This window comes from Mercenaria mercenaria, chromosome 17 (assembly GCF_021730395.1).
Source record: "Mercenaria mercenaria strain notata chromosome 17, MADL_Memer_1, whole genome shotgun sequence".
Lineage (NCBI taxonomy): Eukaryota > Metazoa > Mollusca > Bivalvia > Venerida > Veneridae > Mercenaria > Mercenaria mercenaria.
Window position 1 is genome coordinate 23,316,560 of NC_069377.1, and position 25,987 is coordinate 23,342,546.

Genomic DNA, 25,987 nt, shown 5'->3' on the forward strand with positions numbered 1-25,987 from the left:
CAGTTTGAATAATTTTGTAGTATTCAACAGGGGTGACGCTTATTCTAGGTTTTAGGTATTAACTGTATATAAATTTTGAGTAATACTTATCAAAACACTACGAGATATGACAATTTATAAAAGTTGAAAATGCATGTAAATCTATAGGAAAACTGGTTCGTGAACATCAATTTGGCAAGCAACTGTATCTTATCTTAATTCGACATATATAATATGATAAAAAATTGAACACAAAATAGGCCTTACTTTGTGCAAATTTCCATGATAACAAGATGGATAGTATTACCATATGCTTGTTTCTCTTAATGCTTATGGCATCAGGTTTGTTACATATTGTTTTTTTGGAAAGCACAGCACACTAAAGAAATTCTAAAATCGGTCTCAACCAATTTGAACCTTCGATAATCTGGTTTAGCAAGTATATTGAATGTAAAGATAGGAAAAATAATATCGTTTGCACTGATTAATACGTTAATATGTCGAGATGTTTTTTCTGGGGTGGAAAAATGTAAAATGAAATAAATAACATAAACTTTTGTGATTTTCTTCAATAACATTACGTTATAAATTGATGAAACTTCTATTCCAAGATGGGAACGTCCGTAAGTAATTCAGTCAAAAAGTATACGTCCTCGGTATAGTCGTAAAAACAAGCCTAAAGTAAACAAGTCCAATGATTTCTTGCAAAACGGATGCCTTTTTCACTTTTTTTCAATGCTAGAGTGCATTCTGCTTGAAATTAGACGGTTTTAATCTTTATATTTCAACGTTGTTATGTTCTGCAAATTGAAATTGGAAATAGGGGTTTAAATATGACTATTTTTAGAGAGCTCTGTGCTTCCGGGAAATCTACCCTTATTTTTTATCGCCTCATCTTCCCGTGAAATCACGTTGGTGAAACGCGAGACCATGACGATGAGGAGTGAGATTACGATAGCGAAGCGCTCTCGCGCTTGGCATTTCCCAGTTGTGATCTCGCGTTTCTTGCATTGTTCCTCGTATAAAGGCGATGTGTCATGGCGATCCAAGCTCAAAGGTGAAAATCACACTTCGAGGTTTCCAGTGTCTGTTTTATGTCCTCTCCATAACTTTGCGTTTTCCTTTCTTTCACCATATATTTTGTTTCTTTTATTGATGATTTGTATTGACATACATGCCTTCATATAACATATTATTATCATGTACACGTATTTAAAACTAATATTGAAACTATTATTAGCATCAGGCTATATTTTGCTCATTCCAGTCCCGGAAATTTCTCTGAACATAATAACACTCAAAGTTTTGATGCAGAAAATAAAAATAAAATTAACCGCCGTCGTTGAAATTCGAACCAACAGCTGAAGAAAAGATCCCTTTCGAACATTATCAGCAGGTTTTTTTTTAAAAGTCAGAATATAGAAATACTACGATATTTAGAGTTTGACAAATTACAAAAAAATGTTGAATTCTCTATGCTTCATCTAAATCTATTACACATAAAAATCGTTGAGGCTCTTTACTTCATTAACTTGTTTGTAATACTTTTAATCAAAACAATCTCGGTCGTTCTTATGAACGTTTTTTAGGAGAATTTAATCAAAATAAGAACACATATTCGATTGTATAGATTTTTACTTAAATCTGATGGTGAATGTAATTTTGAACATTCTCTGTCTAAATGCCTATGCATTTACGTATGCTAATTTCACCATAAGCATGTTTGCGATAAATGATTTTTGTTTTAGCATTTCGTCAACATTGTGCCAGATATGCGTTCGAGATAAATAGTTGTCCGGTCGTGTGCCCGAGGTAATATTAAAGTTATGCGCTGATATCAAACATGAAATAATTAAATTTGAATATTTGTGACAATTGTTCTCAATTCTGGATGCGAAACGAAAGCGTAACCTTGCTTACTTTAACACCATTTAGTAGCCAAGAAACGTTTCTAAAGATTTTTGATCCAGTTAAATCAAATCATGTATTTATCCGAAACCAAATAAATGTGTTGGGTCAATACATTCTTTAAAAATATCTGCCACACTTCATTTACCCATCATACATTATTTTACTATGATAAAACAATTACGTAAAATACGAACTGACTTTTAAGATCTGTTGTAGAAATGTAGCGGTGTGCTTTACTATGGCAACGGTTGATGAAACTGGTCAAATTCGAAAATTACGATTTTAAAAAGTTTAATTTATGAACTGATAATTAGTTATTTATTTGGAAAAAACGTAGCCATTGCATTACAACATTACTGATGTATTCTACTGGAGCGTTTTGAAATGTAAAAAAATCAAATTACCCCTCTTTTATATAAAACAAGAAAACAAGAATGACTATCCAACAGGTATAGACAAAACTGCAAATGCTAAATTTGAATTTATAGTTCTTGTACAGCGAGAAGGACTTGTAAATATCAACAATTTGCTACATCTAAATCTGTGCCTATTCAAATAATTATTAGATTTGATTAAATTTGGTATAAATTTTGAAAATGTCAATACATTTGCACATTGAAAAATACCGAAAAGGCATTTAAAGCATTTCAGCAAAACCCAAGTGTTTGAATGTAAAGTTTGGTTGGGAAGTGTGGATAGTGGAAGAACGATGCGCTATGCTAACTGCCAAATGCTAAACAAGAAATATTTGTAGCTTAAGGTAGTTCTGCACGTTTGGATCGAAAAAATTTCTACAATGTAGAATTTGATAAAACATTGATTTTTCACAACTTCGGAATGTACCTAGAAAATTCAGCAAATAAAAAAGATAGGGTCGTGTGCTTGATTTTTTTCTAGACTGATTTAAAAAATCGGATCTGACGCATTTTTTCACAATGGGAGTCTATGGGAAAATCACAGCTTTCATACCTTTTTCGTGAATAGAAATTTTTCTTCCATGTAGATTTTAATGAATCTTCTCGCAGTTGTAAATAAACATGTGGCCTATATTTTAGTGAAATAAAATGTATAGGTCCGTGTGCTTATTTTTTTTTTTAGATATTTGACCATGATTAAAGTGACCCGCACATTTCAAGCTAATTTTAAGACTTCATTTTGAACTATCTAACATGTCAGATGTTTTAATATTATATTGTAACTTTAGAAAGAAAGTAACGGTGCCGTTGTAGCAAATTTACTTACAGGTTAACATTAGTTCATAAACTGATTTTCATTTCCGTACGCCGAATCCAGTCTTTATTCTACGTTTTCCGGATATGTGACGTTATGCTATCACTTCCGGTTTCTCCAACGTGCAGAACTACCTTAAAATTGAATAGAAAATACTTAATGCTAAGTGTTACATACAAAATACTATATACTATATTATAAATACTACATATTAAATAATCAAATGCTAAATGTAATATAAAGTTCTATCAGTCTGATTTGAAGCAATAACATGTTCTAATCATTATGCGATTATGTTATCGAAATTACTTTTCACTCTAAAGTGTTAGGAAATTACTTTAACAGGGACAAAGGCCTAAAACTATTTAAAGGATATTCATACACTGATATATTCAGCTCTCTGAATGAATTCTTAGCAATTAGCATTTAGCTTTTATTGTTCGTATTTCGCAATAAACAACATCATTTATCGTTTGACAATTACCATTTAACAGGTAATATTTAAAATAAATGACGTAGCAATTGGCATTTTGCAAATAACTATTTGTCATTTTGCATTGGCAATTAGCACGGCGCACAGGCCTTCCATTGCCTTATATAGTAATATATGTCATTTTGTTTTCAAAACAGTTTGCATAAGGTGTTCTCCATTTACATGTACCATTGAATCCTCATATTAAGCAATTGGCGATTAACATCGCGCACTGGGTTTCCATAGAAACATGTACATGAACATTATCATCACTTTAGTAACACTGGAAGTCTGAACTTCCATTGTGGTACCGCAGCATTATGGAGGCTGAACACCACTAAATCCAGCTGTCCTTTATTTCATATAAAATGCACTTACTTCATAACGGTTTTTCGACACTTTCTAGCATGTCAGATTTTCAGAGACTTATATTCCCATAAAGAACTAGATCGCTACTTCACAAAAACAAAAAGGTTAACTTTTATATAAGAAAACTACAGTTCGGTAAATACAACCCGCTGAATTTACTACTTTTTTGCTTCTTTTAATTTCTCTTTTCGAGACATTAAATTCTTACGCCGACATTTTTACCTAGCATGCGATAGGAACATGCCGATTTCAATAGAATGCAGAGTGATACATACTGAAACGCGGTAAAGTAAAAGTAAGTACGTTGCTGTCGAGAAAATGCACTAGGAAAGGAAAAAAGATTAGTACTATTTATATTTGGACTACTTGCGGAGGCTTACATTCTATTTGGTAGTGATCAGCCTGGTGAGAAGTCCGGATATATGATTAATTATGAAATGGATAGAGATATCAAATTTAAAATATTTGATTTCGTAACAGTAATAGTACAAACAATCAACAACAAAAAAGAGAATAAGAATATGTATGCACTATATGTTTAGCGTATCTATACAATACTTAAGCTAACAAAAGGCAGTGACAACGAAAAACATAATTTATCCACATTGTTTTCGAATAATTTATTCAATAAACAATGTGGTTTTTTTTCATGTGATATACGTTAAATATTCAAAGCCGGGATTTAATGAGTTATTCCTTAACTTCATTGTAAATATGTATTGAAAAAGGAAGTGAGTAAGAACTTATAGGGCATGTAATCCGTTGCATTAATGTATAAAATTACGTTAAACTCACGTATCCAAAATTGTTAAATTCTATTTGCGTGCGTATTATACAACATTTTCAAGCCAAAAATCAGCCATAGATGTAACTAAGTCTAAACATTATTTAGAAGGCACATTTTTGGCTCAAAACTGAATACTAGTACACGTGCTAATTTCTAAAATGCATGAGCTTTCGAGAATTCTGAAATTTAATAAGATATTAAGAATATAATCAATGTAAACAATAGGTATTCATAACTTAATGCAAATATTAAAATATCAAGTTTCCAATACTACTACTTTTTGAATAATATGAAAAAGGAAACTTTTGATTTTCCGCGATTAACAGCTTCTGTAGCCTTTTCCATGGCAACGGCACACCGTTTAATTTCTACGACTTCACTTAAAACCTCATTTTGTTGCCCAATCTATTTCTAGCCTGATTGGTGAAAAAGTTTTGTTTGTTTGGTAAATTTAAATCCGTACGGAGTAGGGCCCGTACACACAAAAGCTTCTTTAGTTACTTTAAGTATATCAATTACATATATATAAGACATTGACTTATTTTGAATTAAGTCATTTACCGATAAGGCGTCTTTCGTATAGTTTTGGTGTGGGATGGGTTGAGTACAAAAAGCCTCTTGAACATATATATACCGTTTACATTACATTCACATTTACTTTTAAAACATATGACAGAAACAGCAAATGAAATTGATTATTAAAGAACTCAAACAACCATTTTCATCAGCTTTAATTTTAAAACAATTTTAGTGAGTCCATCAACTGCAGCTCCTTCTCAGATTGTGACACATGATTTACTGCCAAGATCATCAGCGAGTCAGGTCAGCTGTACCTTTGATTATGGACTTTGTAACTGGATAGAGGATACAACAGACAATTTCGACTGGATACGAAAAAAATTTGGAACAAGCACCAAGTACTGGGCCTCAGGCAGACCATTCAGGGAGTATGTTGCATTTTTTGCAATTAAATAACACAAAATATTAGATCGTAAGTTACAGACAGCATGTTTCTGTGGAAGGCATTTTCTTAAAATACACATTTGGCTACGTTGCTAAATTATATATGCATGTTATCATTATTGTATGTTTGTTATTGTTATTCAATTTCATGTCATTCTTATTCTCAAAATTGCTTTTGTTATTGTATATGTCGTTATTTTATTGTATGTTCGATATTCTTATGGTAAAAGGCATAAGCTTAAATAACATTTCGTCAAAGTTTTGCATCCGTTGGTCCGTTTGTCATTCCGTCAGCCTGCAATTTCGTATCTGGTCCATGACTCTGTCATTCATCAACGGATTATGTTATTTATCATATTACTCGGCACAAATGTTCCCAATAATCAGACGACGTGTCATGCGCAAACCCGTACCCAAATCTCATACGTCAATGTCTCACTGGTAAAAGTTAAATTGAGCTTTTTGTATCAGACGACGCGTCATGAGCAAAATCCTGACCCTTAGCTCATAGGTCAAGGTCACACTTGGAGGTCAAATGTAAACGGGGATTTTATGTAATTTCAAATCCGGTCCATAACTGTCATTTATCATGAGATTTTTAATATAACTTAACAAAGATGTTCCCCAAAATAAGACGAAGTGTCATGCGCAAAAACCTAACCTCTACCTCAAGGTCACACTTGGAGGTCATAAGTAAAATGGGCATTTTAATGCAATTTTATTTCCGGTCCATAATTTTGTCATTCATCAAGAAATTTTAATATTACTTAGCACTAATGTTCCCTATAATCAGACAACATGTCATGCGCAAAACCCGGACCCCTAGCACAAAGGTCAAGGTCACACTTGGTAGTCAAATGTAAACCGGGCCTTTTTATGCAACTTCTCGTCTGGTCCATAACTTTGTCATTTATCAAGGGATATTTGAAATAACTTGGCACAGATGTTCCTCATAATCAAACGACATGTCATCCGCAGAACCCGGATCCCTACTTCAAAGGCTAAGGTCATTATTTCTAAGAATTGAAGTAATCTACAATTCTTATCTTTTTTATTAGCTCTTAAACCGTAAGGTATTGTGTTCATACTTTGGGGTCTTACCAAACCCCTTGCGGAAAATTTTTTGGCTTGGGTCAGGTCAAGGCCACTTCGGTCATTGTTACTATTTATGATTATAGTAAAAGATGGTGTCGGAAAGAAAATGCAGCTCAGAACGCTCTCATTGAATGGAAAAAGAATATATTTGATATCATAAAAACTAGAGTTAAATTTTATGAGTCAATTCCTTCTTTATTAACACCTAAAGCCGAATTTTCACTTCGAAGAAAGGTTTATCTAAGGTACACACTAATTTGTTCTAACTCCTGCGGACAAAGCTTCAAATATATATTAATAATATTAGAATTATATAACGCAGTTACTACACAGAAATATTACAAAATAAACTGAAACATACAAAAACTTACAAGTTATCACAACCAGATGAGAATAATATTACAAAAAGTCATGTAAACCAATGCATAAATTTTAATGTCGCACTTGACGGCAGTCAGATGAAGCTACCCTTTATTCGATCCTTCAACTTCACAAAACTCCATATAAAGCTTGATTCATTGCAAATTCAATCTTTTGCACTACAAAAACATTTCTGTACTTATAACTTCTTGTCTTACTGCAGTAGAGGATCACGTACAGAAGTATTGCTCCAAGGTATATTAGCTATATGAGAACTCTGGTGTTAATCTGTTTTGGTCCATCAAGAACTCTGGAGATGTTATCAAAAAACTAAAAAAACAAACACTTCAAATGTTCGAGTATAAGTACTTACGACTTTTCTACTCTTTATACTAATTAACCGCATAATCTTATTAAAGAAAAACTGGTAGCTTTAATTAAAGAAAACATTTGCAGGGGAAAACGTTAATTATCTGGCTTGCAGTGAAACTAGAACACTCTTTTCTAACAATGCATTTAAGAGATACAACCTACGGAGTTGTAAACAGGTTTGTGAAGCTCTAAGGTTTCTACTAGATAACATATTTATCCAATTTGGCAATAAAACTTACAGACAAGTAATTGCTATCCAGATTGGAACCAACTGCGCCCCACTCATTGATGATTTATTCTTATACTGTTATGAACGAGATTCCATGCTAAGTTTATCCACTGAGACTCAATTTGAAATTATAAAAGCTTTCAATGGAACCTCAAGGTATTTTGATGAATGATAATTTAAATAGTGACAACCATTATATTTCAGAAATGGTGAAACATATTTATCCAAAAGAGTTACAGCTTAACAAGGCTAATACTTCAGATTTATAAGCGTCATTTTTTTAGATTTAAATTTAATTATTGTAAATAATAACTTGGAAACGAAAATATATGATAAAAGGGACGATTTTAATTTTGAAATTGTCAATCTATCAACCTTGATAGAGATGTCCCTCGAGCAACATCATAGGTGTCTATATTTCACATCTTTTTCGTTATGCAAGAACTTACTCAAAGATAGAGGATTTTAATGATGGAAATCTTCATATCACCAAGAAATTATTACAACAGGGTTACCTTTGTCATAGGCTACGGAAAGCTTTCAGTAAATTTTACTACAGATCGTCAGAACTGTTAGAAAAATACATTACTAATCTAAAAACACTTTTAAAACTTGAATTTACACACCCGCAATACTATGAAGATGTAGTTTATAAACTTCGGAAAATTAAACATAGTCCTTATTTTAATCAAATATTTGTGAAATGGGTAAAAGTTTATCTAAAGAAGATACGATGGGAAAATTGTGAAGCACAGTGTATACTTAGTGAATCGCTACGCTTTCCTATTTGATGATGCGATGACTAATAAAGTGTAAGACTCCATGATGATTTTCTCCTAAATCCTACATACAACGGACGGAGGGTGTTGAATTTTGTCTTGCAGCTTCTTAGTCGTGTCCTTGAAAGTTATGCTCTTAGTGCTCTGACTTCAGACAAGTTGTTGAGCACTAAGGTGCAATTATACCTTAGATTTTCCTTAATTTTATGTTTTACCGAAAAATTCTGGTATTTTTGCGCCAATGTTATAGCCTTTCTCAGCGGGAATTTTATTTACATTGTGTTACCTTACTTGTTGAAAATAGGGTAAGTGCGAGGTTGACATGCCCTAAACGCGTTTAACCCTGCCCCCACAGTTTCCTTTGCACAGGTAAATGACCGTTCCAAGGTGGTGCCCCTATTTCCAACTGGTTTTCTGTCTGTCTTGTATTGTCTGTTGCGTATGTTATCTTGTTTGTTGTAATGGGGTTTTTCTCCTCCTAACTCTCCCTAATTCCCCCGCGTTTCCCCTTGCATTTGCGCTCCTTTCTTGCTTATAAGGGTGCGTTTGTGTGCCTGTTAGTCTTAAACGGTACCCTACAGTGTTCTTGTATCTTACTTTTCTGCTTTTTTATGTTAGTCGGTTGGTCGTGGTTGTTTGTGTTTATCTTTGGTACATGAATGTCTGTGCTATTGTGGTTTACGTTTTGGTTTAACTGTTGTTAAGGAACGTAGCATTCCCTTTGTATATTCATCCTTGTTCTACTTTCCCCTACGGCTTCCTCCCCGCAACCCCATCCCCTTTTTTTACCCCTTACCATCCCCCCCACTCTGTCTATGTTTGGCATAATTTTATATGTACTTGTTAGATTTTTGAAGCAACCGGTCTGTAATATTTTTCCATTACGGCTTCTTTTTGTTGTGGGCCTACTTTGCAAATGCGTTGCTCTGAGGCTGTGGTTTTGGTGTTCTGTGCCTCCGAGAAATCTACCCTTACCTATTATTTTTACTAAATTAGAACTGATAGAAATATTGGCTTCTTCTAGGATCCGACATGCCTCAAAAAAAAACAAAATCAGCAAGCAATGGTAAACATTCTTAACAATCTGGTACTGATTAAACCGTAAAAGTAAGAGAATATGTTCTTTTCATTTCTCGACGGAAGTGTGCCCTACTTTTGTTATGAGGAGCCAATTAAAAGTCTTGTTACAAAATATGGGGGATAATAACATCTTTCAAAGGGATATAAATAGCACAGAGACGATATATAAATACAATCCCATAACAACGAATATTAATGACACGTTTTGTAAATATAATCATCAGATATTGAACAACAATAATGACTTTTACCATAAGAATATCGATCATTCAATAAGAGCAACGACAAATACAATAACAATGGTAAGACTGAGAATGTGAATGGCATGTGTGTGTGTGTGCGTGCGTCCGTGTGTGTATGTGTGTGTGTGCGTGCGTTCGGGTTTAACGTCTTTATCAACAATTTTTCAGTCATATAAACGACGGTGTCTATTTGTAGCAGTGAGCATAATGCCCAACTTTATAGTGCTGCCTCACTGGAATATCACGCCGTAGACACGTGGCATGATACCCCACCCAGTCATATTATACTGACACCGGGATGACCAGTCCTAGCACTATCCTCTTAATGCGGAGCGTCAAGCTAGGAAGTTACTGTACCATTTTTACGTCTTTGGTTATGACGCGGCCGGGGATTGAACCCACGACCTCCCGCACTCATAGCGGACGCTCTTCCACTAGGCTACCGAGACGGTAGGAATATAGAATAACGATGATATGATTTAGAATATGAATGACGCGACATTGAATAACAGTGTCAAAGATACGATAACAATAAGAATGTCGAGGACATATACAATAACAATAGCAAAAACTAGAATATGAATGACACGACATCGAATAACAATAACACACATATATAATTTAGCAACGTCATATTTGGCATTCGGTGGTATATATGTAATTTTATGTATTATCAATGGTGACTCATTTAAAAATGTATTTAACATATAAAACGTTCAGTTAAGATATATTTAGGAAATCGCTAAACGTGAAATAACTTTTTTTTCCTTTTTTTGAGGCCCTACTGTGTAACCCCGTTTATTCTCCCCGTCACATGGCTACACATGGGTAGGGGAACCATCCCATGCTAACCTTACAAATACACAATACAAAAGAGTTAATTGTATAATGTAAAACAAATAGCATAGGGAAAAAAAAAAGATTCTGTAATGACAATGTTCAGGGAAAATAATTATGTTTTAATTTATGTAATTATGTTTATGGTGGTTAAGGTTACATATTCACGTACAGAAACGCAATTTATTATAAAGGTATTTATATAAATTATATTTATTTACAACTACTGACCAATAAGCTTTTGTATAAGTCACCAGTGAGCTTTAATTTTCCCAGTTTATCTGTTTCGCTATTAATTGAAGAGGCAAACTTTAGACTATTTCTTAACCCTTGCAGCGATGGAATTATTTCTTTTCTTTTACACAAAAATATGTATCTTTTCATTTCTAGACTCAAAATGTTAAAAGTTTCTTCTTGGTTTTCGTATATCCTAAAAGAAAAGACTTATTATCTACGTAAAATTAAAGCGTTTAATTATATTCGTTACATCTCCAAGTAAATATTGTATATAGGTACACTCCCAGAACAAATGAAGCAAAGTTTCTTTTTCTAGTTTGCAAAAATAACATAATTCTGTTTTGGATATCTTCATTTTATACAACAGAACGTTTGTTCCTAAAATTCGATGGACAATTCTTGTTTGCAACCACTGTAAGTATGGATCATTACAAATTTCAAAATCCCAGCCATGAATTTCTTCCCAATGGCATTCTGAATTATGATTTTCAAAAATATTCAACCGTAGGAATGTCTCTGTTTCTAACAAGTATATTGTATATATGATTTGTTCCTTTCTTACAGTAAAAGATAGGTTTAAATACAGTGGTATAATAGGAAATCCACATTCAATTCTTACCCCGCTCTCATTTGATTTTACCGTTTTCATAAGTTTATTTAAGATATTTCGAATTGCTGCAAATACTAGGAAATTGATATTTGTACCATTTTTTCTTTCCAATTCTACTCGATCAGTTATACTGCCATCTGTATTTATAATATCTTTCACAAACCTTATTCCTCTTTGATAAAGATATTTCATAAAAACAGGTTTCTTATCAATTTGTATCAAATGATTATCAAACAGCGGCGATTCTAGAATTTTATCCATTGTGTCAGTTCGAAAAGCATCAATGAAATGAGAGTACGAGCACAGAACATCTTTCCAGGAAGGATTTTTAATTTGTTTTACTAATATAGCAACGTGATCTTTTCCAAAATTAAACAATTGTTCAAAATGTACAATATTATTTGTTAGACTAGTAATAGAAAGAGCATTGAAACTCGAGGGTAAACGATTTGTATGAGGGGGCATAGCCCCCGAGTATAAATCGTTTATCCGAGTGTTTTAATGTTCTTTCTGTTTTGTATCATAACCTTCCATATATGGTAGTTGTAGGCGTTCGTCATTGCCATATACAGCAGTTTAGTGAGTACTTGAAATCCTTGCATTAAAAATGTGTAAAGCCCAGATAAAATAAACCAATGCGAGAGCAGAAAACCAATAAAATACACTTCGCTGTCTACTGTTCTAGACACGCTGGCATCCTTTCCTATCCAACAGTGCGGTAACTAGCGTGCGGGTATTAAATACCTTCACACTTTTAGTTACCGCACCCTGTAGTCAGTGTATACGATTTACCTGCACCAAATTCGTTAAGAAAAAACACCGAGCTATGATACAATAACATTTATTTGATTGAACTGTCAATATTCTACGTAACCAAGTTAATTTTAAACTTTTCATATAAGATACAATATCAACCATTTTAAGACCACCCTCGGCATAGCTTTTAACTAAAACTGAACTTTTTATTTTCGGTGGGCCTTGCCAAAGAAATTCATAGAATAAAGTCTGAATTTGATGCAACATCTGTGCTGAAGGATTTGGTAAGGATGTAAAAAAGGTGCGTTAGTAACGGTAAAAGAAGGGATTTTATTACTGTTATTTTACCTATCGGAGTAAATTGTTTCTTCCAGTATGAAATGCTGCTCTTTATTTTGTCAATTTTCTCTTTGAAATTAATTTCAATCATTTTTTCTAAATCTATATGAAATTTAAGTCCAAGAAGTTTAAACGCCTGTGTGTTCCAATTCAATTTCCATTTTGTTTTAATTGATCTTGTAGTATACTTGAGAGATCCTATCTAAACAACATGTATTTTTTTTTCAAATTTAACTTTTAACCCTGAATATTTTTCAAATTCATTCAAAATGTTTAAAGTAGAGTTTAATGATTTATCATTTCCATCAAGGAGTATAGAGGTATCATCAGCAAACTGACTTATTTTCCATTCAACGCCGTCTATAACAATACCTTTTATGTCTTTATTATTTCGAATTTTATGTGTTAAGAACTCTGTGCATAATATGAAAATGTAGGGGCTTATTGGGTCTCCTTGACGACAACCACGTTCAATACTAAAGAAATCAAAGAGAAAACCATTTAACTGCACGGAAATTTGCGTATCTGTATAAAACAATAAAATCCATTTTCTGAACATAGGACCAAACTTTAAGAAATCAAGAGTGTTATTAATAAAATCAAACAATCAGGTATCAAACGCCTTCTTAAAACCAATCATCATTGAAAGACCTGGTATATCATTATTTTCAGAGAAATGCAATATGTCATATATTAAACGTGTATTTTCGCCTATAAACCTTCCACTAAAAATCATGTTTGACCTGTATTTATAAGTATATATAGTACCGATTTTCACCGTTTTGCTATAGATCCTGAAGCTAATTTATAAACAGTGTTCAGTAAAGTTATAGGTCTCAAGTTTTTTAAGTACTGTTTAGGTTTATCTCCTTTAGGTATACAAATAATAATGTCTTGTTTTTGTGTAGTATACAACTCACCTTTCATAAATGCGAAGTTAATAGCTCTTACAACGAAATGTCCTATTTGCTTCCAAAAACTTTAAAGAAATTGGTAGTAAATCCATCTGACCCCGGACTTTTATCATTTTCATATTTTTTAAAGTTTCAGAAACCTCGGTATAAGAGTGAAAACCTTCTAAACTATTTGCTTGTGCGTCGTTTAATTTATTATAATTTAACATATTTACACCGGTTAGATAGTCATCTAGATTTGTCGCAATTATACTATAATTCTTAGCATATAACATTTTATAAAAGATTCCATGTTCTTTCAAAATTTCTTGTTGATTGTATATCACAGTTTTGTCATCTTTTTCCAAAAATGGTATAGTTTTAGAGGTATAATGCTTTTTATTTCTAAATTAGTTTGACGGTTTCTCTCCGTCATCTATCCATTTAGCTCTGGAACGAATAAAATATCCTTGCATTTTTTCTTGTCTTCAAGTTTGTAATTCTGTTTGAAAAGTTAACAGGAGTTCTTTACTATTGTCATAAAGATTTTCTTCAAGTACTTTATTTTGTAAATTAAATAATGTTCCCTGGTTTTGCGACCCTTACTTTTGTAACTTACTTGAATATGAAATAGTCTGTCCTCTAATCTCCATTAAAAGAGTTTCCAAAAAAAGCTGATCATGTAAGTAGTATAAAACGGGGGTGGAGGGCACCAAGATTCCTGAAAGTCTGCGAGTGTAGCACCAAGATTCTTGAAAGTCTGCGAGAGTGCCAGAAACAGTCGCCGATCAGTGCATGAACGTCTGCGAGTGTAGCACCAAGATTCCTGGAAGTCTGAGAGTGTGCCGAAACAGTCGCAGACCAGTGCAATGGACTCGGGAGGGTCCCTAAATGCCAAAACTTGTCTTAACTCGATTGGCACCAAGATTCCTGGAAGTCTGCGAGCGTGTCAGAACCAGTCGCAGACAAGTGCAATGGACTCAGGAGAGCCCCATAATGCCAAAACTAGTCTTAACTCGATTAGCACCAATATTCCTGGAAGTCTGCGAGAGTGTCAGAAACAGTCGCAGACCAGTGCAATGGACTCGGGAGGGTCCCTAAATGCCAAAACTTGTCTTAACTCGATTGGCACCAAGATTCCTGGAAGTCTGCCAGTGTGTCAGAATCAGTCGCAGACCTATGCAATGAACTCGGGAGGGTCCATTAATGCCAAAAACTAGTCTTAACTCGATTGGCACCAAGATTCCTGAAAGTCTGCGAGTATAACAGAAACAGTCGCAGACCAGTTCAGTTGACTCGGGAGGGTCCCAAAATGCCAAAACTAGTCTAAACTCGGTTGGCACCAAGATTCCTGAAAGTCTTTAACTCGATTGGCACCAAGATTCCTGAAAGTCTGCGAGTATGCCAGACACAGTCGCAGACCAGTGCAATGGACTCGGGAGGGTCCCTAAATGCCAAAACTAGTCTTAACTCGGTTGGTACGGAGATTCCTGAAAGTCTGCGAGTGTACCAGAAACAGTCGCAGACCAGTTTAATGGACTCCGGAGGTTCCATAAATGCCAGAACTAGCATATTTCAAAGGTTTTAGTACTAAACTTAATTTTGAGAACAAAAAATCACGAACAACTCTGACTGATAAATATTTTATTTCCAACAATTATTTTCACCTTCTTTTCTTTCGGTTGTAATCATCTCAATGTGCATTGATTTAATTTAACTTTATATGTCAGCCAATATTATTGAAAGTGCACTTTTTGTGTAAACAGTTACAGTTACAATATGATATCCTGTACACAGTTCATCGCTCCATGCTTCACTTCTCTAAATCTGCTTTTCTCCTGTCTCAGAATCTTCCTCCGAATCTAAGTCGTCTTCTTCATCCAGCTGATGTATATTGAAAGTGTGAAGAATTTTATCAAACAGAAATCTCCTCTTAAGGATTGCGTACTTTAGTGCCTCATCACTCTCATAAATTTCTGTTTCAAAAAGCTGATTTATGGTGTCCTTTATAGCTTTATAAAGGGCATCTTTTTTATGGCGTTGAACCAAAGTAGCTTCTTGCAAAATGCATTCATTAGGGCTTTTCTGTATGTACTTTTCATGTCCTGGAAAACTGTTTCTTTTGCATCATTTTCGCTGATTTCTAAATCTTCTTTTAAAAGTTCAGCGACTTTAGAATCATACTGCCACTGGCATTTTGAAAACGCCTCTTCAACAACTTCGTCCCAGGGATCAATTTCCATAGACTCCTCCTCTGTTTTCATACAGGTATCATCACCCTGATCATAATCGTTTCCAACTGGTCTAAAAATGTCTTCTTTGTCAGAAATACCTGACATGGATCCATCATCAGAGTTCAAGTCAGAATGCGCAGCTTTTCTGTGACGTAACATATTATCCTTTCGTGCAAAGTTTTTCAAACAAATATCGCAATCAAACATCTCAGTCCACCTTTTAAATAAAGAAGTAGTCCTTTCAAACTCTCAAGTACGAAAGAAGGGGAAATATAATGATCACTCACTGTAATACGGGTCCGATAACACTGATGAGTTCATGCTCTGTTGAATTTTGATTTTCTTCGGTTGGAGAAACCTTCGTTCGAGAAGATTTCTTATTCTTACGACCAGTGCAGTCTGTCTTTCGTGTTGAAATATGACGCTTGCTCTTTTCCTTGACTTCCTCCATTCGTTGCAGTTCCAGATCGATGAGAGTTCTCTCTGGTTTCAATTGACGCTCAAGCATGCTCTTCGCTATAGCTGTTGTCTGTTCTGCCGGAAGAACCATTCGGATATACATAGTGTTTATGACTACTATAGTTGTTTATTCAAGTATGTATTCATCAGAATACAGAAGTGAATCAACAGTATCGTTAATACATGTATAGAGTTATACGCATATGCACGAGAATATTTTAAAATGTATGTTTCCCCTTCTTAGTTAAATTGAACGAGCGAACTGTATCTAAGACTACAGTATATACATTTATAACGTATTACATGTCCACCGAATTCAAAATTCATGTTTATTCAGTGTTTCCGACTCGTCTCACTACTGTTTACGAATACTCTATATAAGAATAGAAAGGTGCAAAAATATTCCATGTAGTGTTTTGACAAGTCAAACTACTAAACATGCCAAATCAAAACAACAACAAAACTAAAAAAGCAAATAAAGAAAAAAAAAAAAAATAAATAAATAAAAAATACGCGGCCTTGCACCAATGCGCTTATATCTTGTCAAATTTCATGTATTAAATATACATGCATCTTAGCTACTAAAGTGTACACTGGGCATATTCTATAAATATGATGATACAGCCATATAGTACAAACTTATATTTATACCAACGTGTACTAAACGTGAAATAGCGGTACCTGTAAATGAATAAGTAACGATCCATGCCTGGATGGTACTGTAGACATAACGTAACGTACTTGCAGATTATCAGGTTTCGGCTCAGTTCTTCACCAACGATTTTATTTTGTCTATATAGAAAAATATTTTTAATGTATATGATAGTATGCTAGTGGTAGTTTCAAATAGATCTACAGGCGAGAACACTGATATCGTTTTTCGCCATTTTTTAAAAAACCCACGTTGATTTACTATTCAAAGTTACAAAGCCCGCCTGCTTAGCTTAGTAGGTAAGAGCGTTGGTCTACGGATCGCGGGGTCGTGAGTTCGATCCTCGGGTGGGGCGTATGTTTTCCGTGACTATTTGATAAACGACATTGTGTCTGAAATCATTAGTCCTCCACCTCTGGTTCATGTGGGGAAGTTGGCAGTTACTTGCGGAGAACAGGTTTGTACTGGTACAGAATCCAGGAACACTGGTTAGGTTAACTGCCCGCCGTTACATGACTGAAATACTGTTGAAAAACGGCGTTAAACCCAAAACAAACAAACAAACAAACAAAGTTACAAAGCTGTCTTTCGTGAAAAAAAATGTTACTTTTCTTCACAGCTTCAAATGCCAGGACTGAGGTTTTAAATGACAAAACTGTTTTAGAAATGAAATTAATTGCCATAACATCACACAACTGTTTTATTGCTATACATATAATGTAATCTGTACAAGTATTATAGTCACGTGACGCTTTTCACTGATCAAAAGTGTAAAATAGAAAAGGGTCACCTAGCATCACAGAAATGAAAATGTTGCAGACTCGATATGATTGAGCTTGTCTGTTGACCATAAGGGAACTGCAGGCTGCCGTTCGCGCCCTCTAGCTCCAGGTTGAGAAGAAATTAACACTTGCACTTCTTACATGTACCTAAATACAATTAAGACACATATGTGTTAATGATGCGGTGAACACAGAACCTTCAGTAATAAAGGGTGTATTTCCATGAACAGCAGCGTATTGTCCCCATTTAAAATCTGTGACCAGCCATAAATAAGAGAACAGTGGATAAAACTTCTCATCGGATACTCAATAAGATCGTTGCGTTCTCCATATATTCTGTTGCTTGTTTAAACGATTCAACTAAATTGAGGCTATTGCATGAAACATACACACGAGAAATAGTAAAAATACTTTTGTTGTTGTTTTAGCTGGCTACTATGTATATATAGAATCATCTGCTCCAAGCAGGACAGGTGATAAAGCACGCTTGATTAGCCCAGAAATATCGCCAAATCAACAAGGACGAAGTTGTTTCAACTTCTGGTATAACATGTATGGTAGTGGTATTGGAGTACTTAATGTATATGTACAGTCTGGACCGTCATTGCCATCATCTCCCATCTGGTACAAAAAAGGTAACCAGAGCAATCTATGGCTGGAAGGTAGTATCAACATTACAGCGGATAAACCATTTTTGGTACGTATTGTCCCCTAAAGGAAGAAATAATATTATGTTATTTTGACTGTTTATCCTCGATTTCTCGCTTCAGGCAAATGATAAAGTTTTGTAATACAATCTGCGCAATATAATAAAAAATATATATACACACACATCAGAGGTTATTTATCTTGTATTTTTTGTTGTATTAAAACAATATTTCAAATGTGTCGGGTATAAAATGTTTTAGAAAATATAGATGAAAGACCCACCGAAAATGGCATTTCATTTCCTCTCCAAACCCACGAAAATGAAAGCTTAGCGCAAATTTCCATAACATTTGATGTGAGTAGTCAAATTTCGTACATGCCATGGGCTTTAAATTGGTTCTTGCATTATATTAAGCTGTTTATTATGTTGGAACCCAGGTCAAGTTGGGACATGCATGTGTATGCCTGTACCAGTTAGGTCAGTTTTATTTAATATGTTTTAATCGCGTATCATCTGTGTCCCTAAAAGTCAGTCTAAAATTCTAAAGTTCTTCGTTTCGTCTTCTTGAGATATAGTCATGAAAATTGTTCATGTTTTATTTTTCTGTTACCAGTAATGTTAGAATATTCAATCCTTTTAAAGGGTTTAATATTGAAGCTCTGGAGGGACAATTGTACTTTCTAACTTCCAAACTTCTGACTTCTAACTTCCACACTTCTGACTTCCAACATCCTGACTTTCGCCTTTTTATTTCCATCTTACACACTTATTACTTCCGACTTTTTGACTTCTTACTTCCATCTTCTAACTTTCGCACTACTGACTTCTAACTTCCACACTTCTGACTTCCAACTTTCTGACTTCGGATTTCAAATTTCCACACTTCTTTCTTCCGACTTCCAAAGAGGGAAAGTTGGAAGTAAAAAGTTCTGAAGTTGGAAGTAGGAAGTCAGGAAGTTAGAAGTGCGGAAGTTAGTAGTCAGAAGTGCGGAAGTTAGAAGCAGGAAGTAAGAAATAAAGAAGTCAGAAGTAAAAAGTGTGGAAGTTGGAAATCAGAAGTCAGAAGTAAGGAAGCTAGAAGTCAGAAGTGCGGAAGTTAGAAGAAGGAAGAAAGAAGTCAAGAAGTCGGAAGTAAGAAGTGTGAAAGTTGGAAATCAGAAGTCGAAATTCAGGAAATTAGAAGTAAGAAGTGCGGAAACTAGAAGAAGGAGAAGTGCGGAAGTTAGTAGTCAGAAGTGCGGAAGTTAGTAGCAGGAAGTAAGAAGTAAAGAAGTCAGAAGTAAGAAGTGTGGAAGTTGGAAATCAAAAGTCGAAAGTAAGGAAGTTAGAAGTCAGAAGTACGGAAGTTAGAAGAAGGAAGAAAGAAGTCAAGAAGTCGGAAGTAAGAAGTAAGAAGTGTGAAAGTTGGAAATCAGAAGTCGAAAGTAAGAATGTTAGAAGTTAGAAGTGCGGAAGTTAGAAGCAGGAAGAAAGAAGTCAAGAAGTCGGATGTAAGAAGTGTGGAAGTTGGAAATCAGAAGTCGAAAGTCAGGAAGTTGGAAGTCAGAAGTGTGGAAGTTAGATGTCAGAAGTGCGGAAGTTAGAAGTAAAAGGTAGGAAGTCAAGAAGTTGGAAGTGAAAAGTGCAAAAGTTAGAAGTCAAACGTGGAAAGTACGGAAGTCACTTGTCCCTCCAGGGCTTCCATAGTTATCTAAAATAATTCGATGTGGTATAAGTAACGTTTCTGTCGTAATTATGTACGCGATAAGTAAATGGAATATAATTTTTTCAATCCGAATATCGTTGAAAACAAATCCAATCCTAGCATTGTTCAGACGTTCGTTTCATTCTCATATGAACATGTGTTTTGTAGATAATACTGGAAGGACTACGAGGAAATAGTTATCATGGTGATATAGCAGTAGATGATGTAGAACTTACGGAAGGATCATGTGGAAGTAGGCTTACAGGTAAGAAAACATTTATAAAAGATATTGAGCATTTTTGTATAAACAGAAGTGCGAAAATACTCTGTTACACATAAATAAATTACCTTTCCGTTTCTTTCCGAGGGCGTTTCAATAACATTATAGTTACAAGGGGGCTTATTACTTAACCTAAGTATCTGGCAACTTCGATATCTTTACGAAACAGACTTTCCTCATAATACTACCAAAGAGTGGTACTCAGATTCTAAAATGCCTACATTACTTTAGTTTTTCTATATTAACCTTTTCTTTTGTCAGTACCCACACATCTGCCTGTCTAGATTGCAAAACAAATCTTAGAGATCATTTTCTACTACTCTTGGAAAATCAGTACCATTACGTTACATATAGCAGTCATTTTACTTTTATCATTAATAACATTTTCTTTTCACTGCAAAGACAAAGATATCTTCCTTATTCACCAAGAACTAAGACTCCGTGGTTTAACACCTAGAACCGTTGTACAAATTTTCATGTGAATTCTGTCCCAAGACAATAACAAACTCGGTTCATTAATTCTAGCAAATAATAAAGGTTTGACTTTAAACCACATTTTAGTCTAACAAACAGAATGTGTATCTCATTAACTGCCTTTAGCGACCAGTCAAACCTAGCTTTCATTGCATCAACGTTTGAGGTCAGATGTAAGCACAATGAATCAACAACCTCTAAAAGTTTCACTTTTGATTGGTAAAGAATTGACAATTGCTGTTTGCCTAATCCTTACATTTCCTTTCTTCCTTTATTATATTTCAAACTATAGCGACGTTGAAACACTAGTTACTTTACTGTGTCGTTCAATAGAGTGAATTATGTATTTTTGTCAGTTGAATTAGTGCAACATATTACAGTGTCAATTAATTTAGTACATTATGTGCTGCGTCAATCACTTTTCCGCATCACTAGAAGGACACACTGCTTTCTTCTATAACGTTCTGATGTACCGAGACATGTACCTGTGAAACAGTGTTAAAAAGGGAGGTAGACTTGCTGTTATTCATCACTTTTCATGTTTTTGGGATTTAATGCCATGGTTCCCATGATTGAGGCAATCTTTCATTTTCTACCTGCCTCACAACTTATTAAAGAGTTGTCAAGTTAGGAACTGAGAATGAAGGTCTGTGGTTTACAGGTAGCGGGTGTATGCCTCTCAACAGGTGATACCTAAAACCTTTTTTATTATGTTACACTTAAATGTCGGTGTCAGTGTAATTATCCCCGGACGTACGTATGCTACCAAATGGTGTTATTACTTGAAAACAAAATTTATATCATCTGACGAAAAATGACTTGGTGTGATCTTCTAGGCTATCTTACACAATAACCATTTAGACTACTACCAAATCAGATATTGATTCCAACCATGCACAAACACCAATGTCCATTAAGCCGCATGTTTGCCTTTCCTTGTTGAATATAGAATAATTTGGCATCGTTTTATTTTCTCGACTCTGTAAGTACTATCAGTTAAAATGATGTCCGTAACCAATTCCTTATGTTTTTTTTTGTGTATGGTTAAGATGGCTTCTGTACATGTAATTGCAAATACAGCATATTCCTATTAACAGTGATTGTTACCATATAGGCACTCTAACCAAGAAAAGGAACTTCAATAACGCACTATCATTTTAGATATATGTGCAGTGAACTGCATTAAATTTTCAAAACTGAAATATTTTCTACATCGAAACGTTAGAGAATCTCAGCCAAAAATAATACTGACAAATCATGTTGGGAAAGTGGAGGCAACCGTGTGTGGATGCCAAATGCCTCTATGCATATACTTTAAACACATCCATGCAATTCATAGTGTCATAGTACGATGCCAAATTGGAAATTACTCGAACGATAATTATATTTTATATTAACCGTTTAGTTCCATTTTGATCCAGGGTAAATTATATTTGAAATATTAGATATCTGACACAGTACCACCAACTGAGGTTTTACACCATTTTAAGCGTTTATCCAAAAAAAAGCAAATTCATAAGGTTATACATGTATGTGAAATTCACACAAATAGCGTAGAGTACGTAGCAAAATTCATGCATTCCTAATGCATGTAATATACTTTATTCTGGAAGAAGCAGCACTTCATTTACTACCTTAGACTCTTTATTCATCTATAGATGCGACGATATTCATATTATATCAACTGATTTATCAATAAGATATAAGGTCAAATTATAGCATCAAAGATATATATTAACTGAGTGGCATCCAACCTGACAATTGACAGGTTCTATGTCCAACAACTCTGTAAAATAAATATGCTGTTTAAACAACCAAATTGTCATACATATGTATATTGTTTTGCAATAATGCACATGCTCATTTTCTGCTGGTGCTATTTCATCCACTTTGTACAGGCCGTTATTTCTTGAACCAACCAAATCTTTACAATATCATAAATTTTAAAATAGACTGTTTTAAAAACAATCTGATAATGAATATTATAAATAAAAGAAACGAAAATCGATATATGGCCACACAATGGTAAATTGTAGCCCTTGTTTAACAATTGAGGCACGTATTTCAGAAAATATAAAAACAGTCCAGAAAAAGGGTTTTGCTATGTATCAGGTTTAACGTCTTTCGTCTGCTTGTAGCATTCAGCACACTGTCCAACTTTATAGTGCTGCCTCACTGGAATATCACGCCGTAGACACGTGACATGATATCCCACCCCTCTTAATGCTGAGCACCAAGCGTGGAAGTTACTAGTACAAATGTACCATTTTTACGTCTTTGGTATGACGCGGCCAGGGATCGCACTCACGACCTCCCGCACTCGAAGCGGGCGCTCTACCACTAGGCTACCGAGGCGGTTTCACCAGTAGTAAGGAACATGAAAATATTTAGAAAGTTGAATTTACACTTATGGGATGTGTTGTATTTGTAAGAAAGTATTTTCAAAATTTGATTTCAGAGATTCGCAGATTTTAACAACAGTTTTATGAATTGTCGCCATTTCCTTTGCATACCCAACAGAAAGGTTTTATATGTTATTTTCGTACACAAAAATTCTCATCCGCAAATTGTGTCCTATACTTAGAGTGAAAAATATGTTAACAAACTTAATTCACATCCGGCAAGAAATTAATCTGTATAAATGATCAAGGTGGCGTGTAACCCTTTATGAAATAGTATTCGCTAAAATCTTCAAACGGTTGTATCAAGCGTGTTTATCAAATGCGTGATTTAAATGTGTGTTTTTTAAATGTCTTTAATATACTCAAAATTACTGATTATATCAAATATTGATGCTTGGTAAGCTCAAATAATTTGGTATCATGAGAAAGTGTGTTGTCTACTAAAACACAAAATATAAATTACATGACAAAAATATGTAATATAACCATTAATTTTATTACTTTATAGTTCACAATGTATCAAGTCATTACAGTGTAAGATTTATCATTTCCAAATCAAAAGTATGACTGTAGTGATTCGTGTATATTATTATGGTAATCTTATTTACTTATTCTTGTTAAGCAGACACAACTCTTTCAAATGATACCAAAAATGCATGGGGTCACCAGATATCGAAATATTATCTATTTGTGGATCGGATACCTTAATAGGAACGACCAATATGTAGTGTTCATTACATAAATGTGTCAATTTGTAACCAAATGCACATTCGGATTTTTATTATAAGTGTTTCTTTCTGTAACATATTTATATATGTCTCCAGGTAAATCTAAACACCTATCAAAACTAATGTGTTCTACAAAGTTCTATAAAATAAATTACCTTATCAGTTTTGCAGTTCAAGAGAATACACTCCTCCTACTGTACTAATGTCTCATCTGATCAAAAAGTTCAATTCAATTAAATATATATGATTGCTCATCACTTTAGACAAGAGAGTCCCCCGATGAAAGGTTAGGCGACAAAAAGTAATTAGGATCCAATAGGAACAGCTAAGTTCCAAGAACGGATCCACCGAGAAAACCCGCCTCCTCTCGAATCTCTGACACATTTCATTAGGAACCACATAACACCATTACATTTTTTATTTAGGTATACAAACACAATAGGAAAATGGCGCGAAAAAAGTAGCATAATGGCGAATTCAAATAGTCCTCAGTTTGTTTTGCTCCCAACTTTCCTACTTCCTAATTTCATCAGCAATCTTTTTTTTTTTTTTGTTTTTTTGTTTTTTTTTTTTGCTGAAATCATATGACAGATCTATGGTCGACCGACATGTAGGTATCATTTTCAAAATGAAATGATAACATGACAGAATTTGGCATGGATACTTACACCACTACAATTTGGGCTTTCAATCTTAGCTGATTTTGCAGAATTCCAGTTACATGTATTACAGTGTAAGATTTATCATTTTGCAGTAAAAAAATACGACTTTAGTGATTCATGGATATCATTATGATCATTTTACTTGCTAATTCCTGTTCAACAGACATAATTCTTTCAAATGATACCCTATATCCCCCCCCCCCCCCCCCCCCCCCACAAAAAAAAAAATTGGTCACCAGGACTTTCGTACTTGTTTCCTATACGGCAGAAAATTTACATAACGATTGATCGATTAACCAACTACAAGTACACTCTATATTTCATATCTCGTTAACTGGAATTTAAAAGGAGATTGAACAGGAAAGAATAACTTAAGAAATAATCAGAATAACTCTCTTGAAATCCATAATTAAGAAGGCCGTTGGATGATAATAGGACAAAATGAACCCGTAATCTTTAAGTTAATGTAACAAATTGCAATACTGATAAATTTATATTAAATGGCAATTTGCATTTACAGGTGTACCCGCAACTTCTATTAGTGTCTCCAAGAGTGCTGACAAAGCGATTCTTGGGAATAACACATTTGCTTTCTCCTGCAAATACATTATTCCATTGCAAGCTCAACTGTATGCAGTAGAGGTACAGAGAAAAAGGAAAGATGAATCAAATTTCACAACTGTAGTGACATTCCAAAATCAGTTTAGTCAATTTAATGTAACTTATCAAGACATGTCATTGGAATCCAGGACTGAAGGAATAAGACCAACAACAGAGAACAATTCTACTGCTGGTCTCGTGTTCAGGAATATAGAATGTTCTGATAAGGCTGAATATAAATGTAAGGTGTACTATTCTGACGGAACGAACCAAAGTATTGAGAATACCACTGAAATAGCTGTGAAAGGTAAGTAGCATAAAATCTCAATAATGTTGATATTTTGAAATATTTTGCACTGTAAATATTTATACAATATATTTACTACATGAGAAATGCAATTGCATCAGCTGGAATTATTTGTTGACACAGACACCTATAAAGGTCGTGGACTTGTTGTCTCTGTGTACAGTTCCATCCATGTTCTTCATACAGTGTGTACGTGTTAATTAAACACCTTATAATATCATTTATTGGGCGCAAATTATTACAACTTCTGTTAACTCTATCTGATAACTGTTTCTAGACTTTTTTCCTGTGCTCGCGCCGGAGTAAGTGACGCCATAGAAGTTTGGAAACCTTTTTAAAATTGACTCGTAACATCTTCAGCAACTTTATATGAATCCTGAAAGGAAACATCGGATGATCAAAAACGGTTCACATAGTCAACGTTTAAAAACAATGAAAGCAATAAAAGAAAAGCAATAAACTGTAACAGTTGTCAGTAGGCATTTATACTTAATACTATTTATTTAGCCAGTATGTCGTACATACTTTGCGCTT

General features: G+C 34.3%; 1 protein-coding gene across 1 annotated transcript in view; it reads left to right on the top strand.

The window, feature by feature from the left end:
- Positions 1 to 211: 211 nt before the first annotated feature.
- The window catches only part of LOC128550354 (uncharacterized), a 31,049-nt gene continuing 5,273 nt past the window's right edge, over positions 212 to 25,987 (top strand). Inside the window, exons 1-5 of the mRNA XM_053529260.1 lie at positions 212 to 321; positions 5,500 to 5,695; positions 18,096 to 18,364; positions 20,169 to 20,265; positions 25,067 to 25,453. Of these exons, the coding sequence (XP_053385235.1) occupies positions 18,218 to 18,364; positions 20,169 to 20,265; positions 25,067 to 25,453 (631 nt within the window). The 5' untranslated portion in view covers positions 212 to 321; positions 5,500 to 5,695; positions 18,096 to 18,217. The remainder of the gene's footprint in view (positions 322 to 5,499; positions 5,696 to 18,095; positions 18,365 to 20,168; positions 20,266 to 25,066; positions 25,454 to 25,987) is intronic.